At 37.0% G+C, this 12,459-nt stretch overlaps 1 protein-coding gene across 1 annotated transcript in view; it reads right to left on the bottom strand.

Moving 5' to 3' along the window:
- Positions 1–12,459, bottom strand: part of CEP83 (centrosomal protein 83) — a 136,532-nt gene that overhangs the window by 47,657 nt on the left and 76,416 nt on the right. Inside the window, exon 6 of the mRNA XM_080811989.1 lies at positions 2,644–2,892. Within this exon, the coding sequence (XP_080668115.1) occupies positions 2,644–2,892 (249 nt within the window). The remainder of the gene's footprint in view (positions 1–2,643; positions 2,893–12,459) is intronic.

Genomic DNA, 12,459 nt, shown 5'->3' with positions numbered 1-12,459 from the left:
CCCTTCCCTCCAAAACCCCCAGTTCATTTCTCAGTGTCCACAGTCTCTCATGGTTTTTCTCCCCCTCCAATTTCCCCCAACTCACTTCTCTTCTCCATCTCCCCATGTCCTCCGTGTTATTCCTTATGTTCCACAAGTAAGTGAAACCATATGATAATTGACTCTCTCTGCTTGACTTAATATATGTATACTCATACTACCCCAAATTATTCAAAACCTCAATAATATTAACATGCACCAAAGCAACAAGAGTTTTCTCAAAGTAATTGGTAAAATTCAAATGAAAGACATTTGATCCAGGAAATAAGCAACAACAGTCTCTGGACAAACGACATATCAATAGCCACCAACAAAATAAAACATATACTTCTCTCATGAAAGAGAGTACCTAATGCACTCACTTGATACCTATTTACTCTTATTATTGACACAATTCAAACAAACATTTTGGGGGGTTTCAATGCATAACAGAAATATGAAAGTATAATAGAAAGTAGAAGAAAGGGTTCATTTGTAGTAGTGAGAACTAAAAATCTGAAAATCAAAGTAGATTAACAAATAAAAACATGAGATTTAAAAATTCAAAATCCTCAACTAATCTGGAGACTCTGGAATTATGAACAAAGAGCTCCACAGTTCTTGAACCCATCATATCATAAAGATTCTTAAATCTGTAAATTGTCGAGAAAATTTCTGGTTGATAACACTCATAGTACTCTTTCACTAGAAAGTGAAAACTAAATGCTTTTTAAAAATAAATTTCTACTCAAAATAGTTAAATTAAAACATTTGAAATTTAAGAATAATGTTCACAGTTTTATAAGATCTCATTTCCTACATATCTTAAATATGACAAGAGTATATTCAACAAATAATTCAGGAAAAAACTGTTTTCCTCACATATAAAATGATACTCTTTGGGCACAATGACAGCCAGAAAAATCTAAGAAAGAAATGCTTCTTTTCATTTCATCTGACAAATGATAAAATTAAATACAGGCTCTTTTGAAAATGTCACAAATGAACCTCCCATCTTTTGTAATCATTCAACTTGTCCTGAAAATCATCATTCTAAATGACCTCAATGAAAAGCTTTGCATTGGGATCATATGCTATATTCAATTGCAATCATCCCACTTATTCTGTCACTATAAATACATTAAGGATGGAAGGGTAGCAACATAAGAGTACCATTCTGAATTGCCTCATGTCTAAGGTCCAATGATAGAACTTTAGTTCAGGAAACCAGTAAATACTGTCAGAGGCTTCATTCAAAAAATAAAAAGGTGACTTCTACTCTTCAAAACATACCAATGTGCTCCCTGTACCCACTTTGTTGGCAACAAATAAATAAATAAATATTTTGCTAGGTGCCCACTAATTTCTCTACAACTCTAATCATTTCACAACTATTCTAACACACATATGTGCTCTCTCGCTGTCTTTCTGGATTGCTCAAAATAAATCAAAACAATTAAACTGGTATTATCTGTTACATCTTAGACACTAAGAACTAGGAAAAGTAAGCACACCTAAACAAGATGGTTAAGGGATGCATAATATGCCATAGTGGCATAAAAATTATTTTGAACTGAAGGCATTTGATAATCAATAGACACAGGAAAAGGTTCTTCCCTGAACTCATCTTAGCTGCCAAAAAGCAGAGCCTCCAAAAAGAATTATAAATCCCCTCCCCTGGGGTTTCATAGCCAGTGAAGACTGACTCCTATCAAGGGAGAAATCAGTACCAGGATAAGAAATCACCTACACATTGTCACAAAACTGTCATATCTCCCATCTATTTTCCTAAAGGCTCATTTGTCTTTCCTAAAAGTCATTTGTGTTCCTATAAGTGCCCTTTCTCCCTCTCCCTTTCCCTAGTAAGCTGGTATGTAAGCCCCAAATTCTAACTACCACGTGGAGCGACATTATTCTGTGAACTCCTGTACACATATATGAATAAATATTTTTTCTCTTGTTAATCTGTCTTTTGTCAGTTTAATTCACAACCTCCAACCTGTGAACCTAGGTGGATGAAGAAAAAGCTTTTCCTCTCCAACAATGGAAACCAAGAATTTTCAGAGAATACCTCTAGGAGTATCAGCCTACCTCTGCCAGCTCTCATCTTTCTCTAGTGAACTCAAAGAACTATTTCACTGAAGACTTACATACATTGGCACCAAGTTGAATTGTATTGTTCCAGCAAGAAGCTGTCTTAAGATATAAAAGTATGGTATTTTTATTTATATAGGACTTATGATTTTAATATCTTGAATTCCACGTAAGGAAATAACTATCTAGGAAGAAACTGTTTTTCTGGTTTGAGAGGACTTTACTCCTCAGAAATTCAAATTTTAAAAATTTGGCATATTCTACTTTCCAGTATTTCAAGGGTTAATTCATTTCAACTAGATGTCTTGACTCCCAAAGAATAAATAATCCCTTTGTAAATGTGGTAGCATAGCTATTGCTTATGAATCAATAGCTTTCTTCTTTACAAAAAGAATATATACTCTTGGGACTCTACAAATGCGTCAGCATTAGATTGGTAAGCATACATTTATGCTCTAAAAATCAAAGGCTTGTCAATTGCACTTTTAAAAAAGCATGCCATACTCTACCGGGAAGCAATTAAAATCTTACCTCCAGGGATCTGACTGTAGCCTGCATCTCAGCCAACTGCCGCACCTGAATTCTTTGGACGTTTTCTACCTGAGCACCAGAATTCTCTTTTTCAGCCCTTAATTCTGCTACTTCAGCCTCTAAACCTTTTACTTTCTGACACAAACGGAATTTCTCTCGAAGATGCTCCATTCGTTTGCTGTCTCCTGAGGGCTCAACCTTAAGCAGTTGATTATGTAGTTCTTCTTTATCTTTCCCCAGGCTTGCAATCTAATAATAATTTGAAAGAAAGCACAGAACCTTAAATTATTGAATTTTCAATCATGAATAAGCTTTACAAGTCAATAAATTAAAATTAAAAATTACACAATATAAAAAAGAAAGCTCAGGTGGTGAAATCAAGTACAAAGGGAAAATACCTAAAATATCATGTTCTTCATTCTGCACTCAGCATGACTCAAATGTGAGGGCAAGGACCTTGGCCTATTTTCCTTCTATCTCCCCATGGTGTCTAGAACAGGGTTTCATCAGTTGCTGACTAAAATTCAAAATTATAAATAATACTATAAAAACAATTAAAAATGTGTCAAGTATTTTATAATTCATCAGAACATTAAGGGGTTTATGCAAGATCAGTATGCTGATTGTAGGGCACCTGGGTGGCTCAGTCACTAAGCTCCTGCCATCGGCTCAGGTCATGATCCCAGGGTCCTGGGATCAAGCCCCATGTCAGGCTCCCTGCTCCACGAGAAGCCTGCTTTTCCCTCTCCCACTCCCCCTGCCTGTGTTCCCTCTCTTGCTGTCTCTGTCAAATAAATAAATTAAAAAATCTTTTTAAAAAATATGCTGACTGCTAAGCTTTTCCACAAGTGACAATAATTCTTGGGCTATATCTATACTAATAAAATTGTCTATTCCAAGTCACTTAATTCACAAAAAAGCTGCTTGTCCGTGTAAATAACTACAAATGTGACTGATGAGAGTTTTTAAATGATAGCTGGGAGTTTATTAAAATCCTAGTTGCACTAATGGCCTCATTCTTACTTCTTAGATTCAGGAAAGAAGTAAAAATCATTACTCCAGGGTATGTGGAAATCACAGGGGAACCTGATGAGCAAAAACACTAAGGACTTTCTCATTTGTGCCAACCACCACTGCCAGATCCCAGAAGCCTCCGAATCCACTAGTTTCAAATTGCTTCCTAACCTCAGGGGCACTCCAGAGGACCCTCACCTCCAGGAATGAGAGGGCTAAGTTATCACGGTCAAACTCATTCTTTCCTGATCCCCCCCAACCACCACCACATCTCAGCTAATCAGAGCAGCTCCTCTTGTTAAGTCTCTTTCTACATATGGGGTCTCTTCATGTGATTCAACTAAAGGATTCAGCTGATTGGAGAAAAAAAATAAGAAAAACAAACAAACAAAAAAGCCACTGCTCTTAACAACTAGCCAGGATGAGCTTAGAAGGATCACTCTAAGCCAAAAGGACTCCATGCTCTGCAACCTAGGCAAAAGTGACCCAAGAGATGATTGACGGTTCACGTTGCTATAAATGAATCTAAGAAGGGTGAGACCTCCACCCCAGCACAGAATCTGTCTTCCTCATCTGTAAAATGAGAGTTTAGACTGGAAGCCCTCAAAAATCACTTTCAGTTTTAACATCCAGTGATTCCAATTTGGTTTCAGACATGTTGAAATAAAGATGTCAATGGGAAATGCAGGTAAAGATATCTACCAGGCAAATATCATTTTTTCCAGAAAATAAAGTTCATTGTAGAAGGCAGCTATAAAAGTCAGTATCAAGCCCTTAGTGTCTCTCGCCTATTTTTCCTGCCATTCTTTACATGTCAACATTAGCCTCAGGTTTGGTCCCTGACTACCTTTTCCCCCACTCCATATTCTCTTTTCTTCAGCTAGTGGTGTAACTTTGTGCAAGTTACTTTTTCACTCTAGCACCAATTAAAATGAAGGTCTTAGGCTGGATATCTTTAAAATGCCAGTTAGCTTTTTGCATGAGGTAACTCAAACACAGTCTTAATGTGCTATATGAGAGGTGTGGTGGCTCATCTATGTCAGGAGTCCATGTGTACCTCAAGTTCAGACAACGGTGCCCTTTACTGAGTACAATGAACCAAGTGCTGAGCTAAGTACACTAGACATAAAATTGCATTTACTAATAATCATTTCTCTTGTCCTCTTCATTTTACATATGGGGTCAGACAGCTAATGTTCTTGATCTACATGTTTCCTACATTATTGCTCTCCCCAATAGTTTTGAGAGCTATCTGTGGGACAGCCGAAGTGGTAGCTGAAACTATGGTCAGAGCTGGCTAACAGCATAGTGAGGGTTAGATCCCACATTTATAACTCCCAACTAGAGCTCACTATCAAAGCATTCCTACAAAATCTGGTGATTGCTGCCTTCTGATTTCTCGATTTGTTTGCTCATTCATGTAACAAATATTGACTGAGCACTTACTATGTACCCAGCACTGTTCTAGGTAGTAAGGATACACTGCAGAACCAAGCAGACAAGCAAACAATCACAAAATCTACTATGACATTGCTCTCGTCCGGGTCATCAGGACACAAATCTTGGACACATCCTCAGCCCTTCCCTCTTCCTCTACTCTCAATCAGATTCACAAGCAATCTTCCTTGATACCTGTAATTTGTTGTACTCTCAATCCTTGCTCTAAATTTCCCAAAGGCTTTGTCTGAATTTCTATTTTATGACATTTATCCAAATGTGCCTATATTACAGTTACTTCTACATTTACTTTATTCTCTTCTAGAATATAAGCTTACTTGACAGGAAATATGATGTATTAACCAATTTTACTTTTATAAGATCATTGAAGTAAAGGAAACAATAAAAACAAGAAACAAATCCACAACTAGGAATAATTGTTATCTTCTTTTCAAAGGATGGTTGTACCATTCTAACTTCCCAGGCACACAAAAGGAGAAAGTGGTATATGCAGTTGCTCCATCCATCTCTGCTTTTATTATCTTTAGGACACAGCATAGAGGAATGGTTAAGAGTACAGGCTCTGGAATCAAACAGCCTAAGTTTTTGTTGTTGTTGTTTTTAATACTTTAAAGATATTTCTCTACTGTCTTTCAGCTTAAATTATTTCCAAAAGGAAGTCTGTTTTCTGACTTTGTTCTTATGCAGAAAATACTTTTTTTTTTTTTTTTACCTTTAAGATTTATTTGAGAGAGTGAGAGAGAGAGCACAAGCAGGAGGGGCAAAGGAAGAGGGACAGAGAACCTCAAGCAGACTCCAGCTATGGCTGGAGGCCACCACGGGCTCTATCTCATGACCTTGAGATCACAACATGAGCCAAAACCAAGAGTTGGACACTTAACCAACTCCGTCACCAAGGCACCCGTATCTTTTTTTTTTAATTAACCTTATTTTTCAATGATGGTAGGTTCATATGCAATTGTAAAAAATTATTGAAAGAGTTTCTGTGTACCCTTCGTCCAGTTTTGCTACCTGGTAACATCCCTCCTCTTCTATTTTCTGAAAGATACTGCACAGAACTGGTTTTCATTCCTCTTTAAACACTTCATAGAATTCTCCAGTGACATCAATCTTTTGCTGAGTTTTTCAATATGAAGTCAGTTTTCTTAATAGTTACATGGTATTCACATGATTTACTTCATATGGGGTGAGTTACGGTAATATTTGCCTTTTGATTCATTTCATCTATGTTTGACAAATTTATTTGGGTAGAGCTGTTCACCAGATTACCTTACTACCTTTTTGATGTCTGCAAGATCTGTGGTGATATTGTTTTATTCTTGATATAGGCAATCTGTCTCTTCCCTCTTTTTTGGCAATCCTGCTAGAGGTTTGTCAATTTTATTAATCCTTTCAAAGAATAGCTCTTTGCTTCACTGATTTTCTCTACTGCTTTTGTTTTCAATTTCATTGTTTCTGCTCTCATCTTTCTTATTCCCTTCCTTCTTCTTAGTGTTTATTTTGATCCTCTTTTTCTAGGTTCTTTAGGTAGGAGCTTAGATTACGGATTTGATCTATTTTTCTCTTTTCTAATGAATACATTTAGTGATATTTCTGTGGTTAGAGAACTCACTCTGCATAATCTCAATTTTTAAAATCTGCAGAGGTTTGTTTCTGGCCTAGGATACAGCTTGTTTGGGTGTATATTCAGTAGCCACCTGAAAAAAATGTGTTCAGGTGCTCTTGTTGGGTAGAGTGTTCTATAAATGTCAGTTAGATTCTTCTGGTTAATGGTGTTGTTGAGTTCTAGATTCTTCCTGATTTTCTAACTTTTCTATCAATTGTTGAAACATGGGTGCCAAATCTCCAACAATAATTAAGGATTCTTCTATTTCTTCTTGTAGTTGTATCAGTTTTTGCTTCACATATTTTGCAGTTCTGTTTGGTTCATACACATTTAGTAGTCCTGTCCTCATGATCAACTGACATTTTTTATCATTATGTTATCTTCTACCTCTGGTATTTTTCTTTGCTCTGAAGTCTACTTTATCCACTATTAATATAGCCATTTCTACTTCTTTTAACTAATATTTGAATATTTATAGACATACCTCTTTCTACCCTTTTACTTACTAAATATACATATTATATTTGAAGATTTCCATAAACAGCATACAGTTGGGTCTTTCATTTTTAAAATCAACTCTGCAGGGACACCTGGGTGGCTCAGTCAGTTAAGCCACTGCCTTAGGCTCAGGTCATGATCCCAGGGTCCTGGGATCGAGTCCTGCATTAGGCTCCTTGCTTGGCAGGGAGCCTGCTTCTCTCTCCGCCTCTGCATGCCACTCTGCCTGCTTGTGCTCTCTCTCTGACAAATAAATAAATAAATAAATAAATAAAATCTTTTAAAAAACATAAATAAAATCAATTCTGCAGGGGCATTTGGGTGTCTCAGTGAATTAAGCGTTCAACTCCTGATTTTGGCTCAGGTCATGATCTCATAGTCATGGGATCAAGCCCTGTGTCAGGGACTCTCTTCCTCTCCCTCTACCACTCTCCCCACTTGCTCACTCTCTCTCTAAACAAAATCTTTAAAAAACAAATTAGCAAAATCAACTCTGCAAATCTCTTTTGTTCTATTTGTACTATTTACCTTTATTATGACTATGAATATGTTAGGGTTTTAAGTTTTTCATTTCTTTTCCTATTTCCTGTTCTAAGATTTTTTTTTCCTGCCTTCCTATGGTCTCCATAAACATTGTTTTTAGGATTCCATTTTGATTTACCTATAATGTCCTGAGTATATCTCTTTGTATAGCTTTCTCAGTTACTGCTCTGGACGTTATACATACATACCTTGTCACAGTCTACTGGGTTCATTTCACTAGCTCAAGTGATAGTTAAAAACTTTACCTCTTTTTACACCTTTTTGCCCTTGTTTATAATTGTCTTAATTACTTCCACTATATACATTTAAAACTACATCAGACAGCATTATGTTTGCTTTAACCATCAAACAAAATTTAGAAAAGTCATTCAGGAAAGGAGTATCTATTGTATACACCCAGAGTTTTGATTGTGTTCTTTTAGCCTTCTTGATGTTTTGAGGTTCATTCTTTTACTGTTTCCTTTCTGCATAGAAAATTTCCCACAGGCATTCTTTTAAAACTATTGGTAAGAGATTGTCTTAGTTTTCCTTATTCTAAGAATATCTTGATTTACTTTTCATTCCTGAAGGACATTTTTGCTGGATAATTAGGAGTTGATACTTCTTTCCTTTTAGCATTTAATAATGTCATGGCACTTTGTTCTGGCCTCTATGGTTCCTGATGAGAAATGTCTTGGAATTGTTTTCCCCCGTAAGCGTCATACTTCCCACTGCTTTCAAGATCTTCTTCCCTATAGTTTTTATAAGTTTGAGTATGATGTTTCTCAGGCAGATTACTTTCATTTTATCCTATTTTGATATTCACTTAGCTTCTTGAATCTATGTTTGGGTCTATCATATATGAGGAGTTTTCAGCCTTTATTTCATTAAGTACTTTTTCAAGACTGTCCTCTTTTCCTTTCAAAAACAAAAATCTTAGATCTTTTGAGATGGTCCACAAGTACCTTTGACTCTCTTGTGCTCATTTCCTTTTTTAATGCATTTTCTGTAGCTTGTTAAGATTGGGTAATTTCTAATGTTCTATCTTCAAGTTCACAGAGTCTTTCCTCTATCCCCTCTCTTCTGTTGTTAAGCCCAACAACTGAGCATTTGTTTTTCGTTCTGTCTTGGGGAGGGGGGGGTTTCAATGGTGAACATATTTTACAGTTCTAAAAATTTTTATTTGGGTGCTCGCTTCGGCAGCACATATACTAAAATTTTTATTTGGTTCTTTATACTATTTCTTTGCTGAAACTCTAATTTTTCCATTTGTTACATGTTTGTAATTGTGTATTAAAACATTTTTACCATGGCTGATTTGAAATCTTTGCCAGATAATTCTAATATTACTGTCATCTCAGTGTTAGCATCTATTGTCTTTTTTCATTTAGTTTGATATTTTACTTCAAATTTTTATTTAAATTCTAGTTAACATGTTATGATAAAACTGGTTTCAGGTGTAGAATTTAGTGATTCATCACTGACATATAAGACCCGGTGCTCATCACAATAAGTGCCCTCCTTAATGCCCATCACCCATTTAGCCCATGCCCCATCCATCTCCTTCCACCACCTCTCAGTTTGTTCTCTACAGTTAAGTGTCTTTTAGGTTTGCTTCGCCATCTCTCTTTTCACCCCTTCCCCTATGTTCATCTGTTTTGTTTCTTAAATTCCACGAGTGAAATCATATGATAATTGTCTTTCTCTGACTTATTTCACTTAGCCTAATACACTCTAGCTCCAACCACAGCATTGCAAATGGCAAGATACTCTTTTTGATGGGTAATATTCCATTACACACACATACACACACACGCACACACACACACACACACCCCGTACATCTTCTTTATCCATTCATTGGTCAGTGGACATTTGGGCTCTCTCCATAGTTTGGCTATTATTGATAATCTTAACAACAGAGTGCATGTGGCCCTCCAAATCAGTATTTTTGTGTCCTTCAGGTAAATACCTAGTAGTACAATTGCTGGGTCACAGGGTGGTTCTACTGTTAACTTTTTGAGGAACCTCCATACTGTTTTCCAGAGTGACTGTACCAGTCTGCATTCTCACCAATAGCGCAAGAGGGTTCCCCTTTCTCCACAACCTCACCAACACCTGTTACTTCTTGTGTTAATTTTAGCCATTCTGATAGGTGTGAGGTGGTATCTCATTGTGGTTTTGATTTGTACCTCCCTAATGAGGAGTGATGTTGGGCATCTTTTCATGTGTCTATTTGCCATCTGGATGCTTTCTTTGGAAAAATGTCTGTTCACTTCTTAGCTGGACTATTTATCATTTAGGTATTGAGTTTGTAAGTTCCCTATAGATTTTCGACACAACTCTTTATCAGATATGTCATTTGCAAATATCTTCTCCCATTTCATTGGTTGTCTTTTAGTTTTGAGATCTTCCAGGTTCTCAATATGCCAACTGATTTTCTATTGAAATTTAAACTTTTGGGGTATTGTATTAGGAGACTCTGGATCTTATCTAAAGTTTATTTTAGCTGGCTTTTTAGGACATGGCTCTGCCAGGGAAAGGATGGTGTCATCACCTCATTACTACCAGGCAGAGATAGTAGTACAGATTCCCCACCTTAGCTCTAGGACACCCAGGATGGGAGAGGCTCCTCATGACACCATGCTGGGTAGAAGTAGGAGTTCCACCATCCTACATTGTTTGTGGGAATGCAAGCTGGTGTAGCCACTCTGGAAAACAGCATGGAGGTTCCTCAAAAAATTGAAAATAGAGCTGCCCTACAACCCAACAATTGCCCTACTGGGCATTTATCCTAAAGATACAAATATAGTGATCTGAAGGGGCACCTGCTCCCCAAGGTTTATAGCAGCAATGTCCACAATAGCCAAACTATGGAAAAAGCCTAGAAGTCCATCAACAGATGAATGGATAAAGAAGATGGGGGGGGGGTGTATACACATATACACAACGAAATATTATGCAGCCATCAAAAAAATGTGAAATCTTGTCATTTGCAATGACATGGATAGAACTAGAGGGTATTATGCTAAGTGAAATAAGTCAACCAGGAAAGACAATTATTGTATGATCCCACAGATATGAGGAATTTGAGAAACAAGACGGAGGATCATAGGGGAAGGGAGGGAAAAATGAAACAAGACAAAACCAGAGAGGGCGACTAACCATAAGAGACTCTTAATCTCAGGAAACAATCTGAGGGTTGCTGGAGGGAAGGGGAATCGGAAGGATGAGGTGTTTGGGGGATGGACACTGGGGAGGGGATGTGCTATGGGGAGTGCTATGACTTGTGTAAGACTGATGAATCATGGACGTGTACCCTGAAACAGATAATACATTATAAGTAGGAGTTCCAGCTTCCAGATGGGCAAATAAAGAGCTCCCTAAATGGCAGGGGTAGGAATGATTTATCACTGCTTCATATGTGACCTCCACTGACACCACAGAGTCAGCTGTAGCTTCCATTAACACTCCAAGGCTGGATAACAGTGAAAATCCTGGTTATGCACTAGGCCTTCTCTGACATGACCCAAGCAGAGAAGGGAAAGAGTACTCCATTACTGCCAACTGAGGCAATGGAAATCTAGGCTTTGATGTCATCTCCAGCACCATCTTGGCAGGAAGGTGGAAGCCCTAGTTATTGCCAAGTGTGAATGAAAATCCTGGTTCCCTACTTTGCCTTCTCTGCTAATCATCTGGGCTGAAAATTAGGGCTCCACATTACAGCCTGGGGAAGGCAAAAGTCTAGGTTCTCCCATGGCCTTTGCTGCTATAGGTTGGAATAAGGCTGGTTTTTACTGCAATATTTGGCTGCTCTTTTCCTAGTGCTTCGCCTGGAGAGAACAGGACTCTTCTGTCCTATAATATCCAGAGTTTTTTGTTTTCCTTACTAAGATGAAGAGGGGAAAGTACATCTACTCAATGTTCCTGGGAGCAGAAGTCTTCTGGGTGCTTTTTAAGATTTACTCTTTATCACTAGTTTTAACTAATATGAATCTATGTGGCCTTGGTGTAGTTTTGTATTTTCTGTTCATGTGTTTCAATGAGAGTTTTAGGTCTGTGGATTTACAGTTTTCATGAAATCTGAAAAATTTAGCCATTATTTCTTCAAATATTTTTTTCTGTTCTTTCCTTCTCATTTTAGAATTTGAAATATCTGACACTGACTGCTATGTGTTATAATCATTTTTTCCTATCCTTTTTCTCTCTATATTCCATCTTGGATAATTTCTACTGTAAAATCTTCAATTTAGCCATTATTTTCTCTTCTGCAGTGTCTAAACCCATTTATAGTATATTTTCCACTTAGATTGTTGACCCTTGAACAAATCAGGGGGTGAGGCACCAATGCCCCTGTGCAGTCAAAAATCCATGTATTACTTTTGCCCGCATCCTCGAAATTTAACTACTAATAATAGCCTACTATTGACCAGAAACCTTACCAATAATACAGTCAACTGACATATTTTGTATATTATATGTATATATACTGTATTCTTACAATAAAGCAACCTAGAGGAAAAAAATGTTAAGGAAATTATGGGAATATACTTACAGTATTGTACTCTATTTATCCAAAAGAAAATCTGCTTTTAAGTGGGTCTGCACAGTTCTAACCCATGCTGTTCAAGGGTTAGCTGTATTTTTTATCACAAGAATCTTTTCTTAAAAATGTGTTCCCATGTATCTCTTTATGTTAAAAGTTTCCCTTAACTTTT

Source organism: Martes martes (genome assembly GCF_963455335.1).
Source record: "Martes martes genome assembly, chromosome: 8".
Taxonomy (NCBI): domain Eukaryota; kingdom Metazoa; phylum Chordata; class Mammalia; order Carnivora; family Mustelidae; genus Martes; species Martes martes.
The sequence above is the reverse complement of the archived record's forward strand: the minus strand, read 5'-3'. Positions and strand labels throughout refer to the sequence as shown.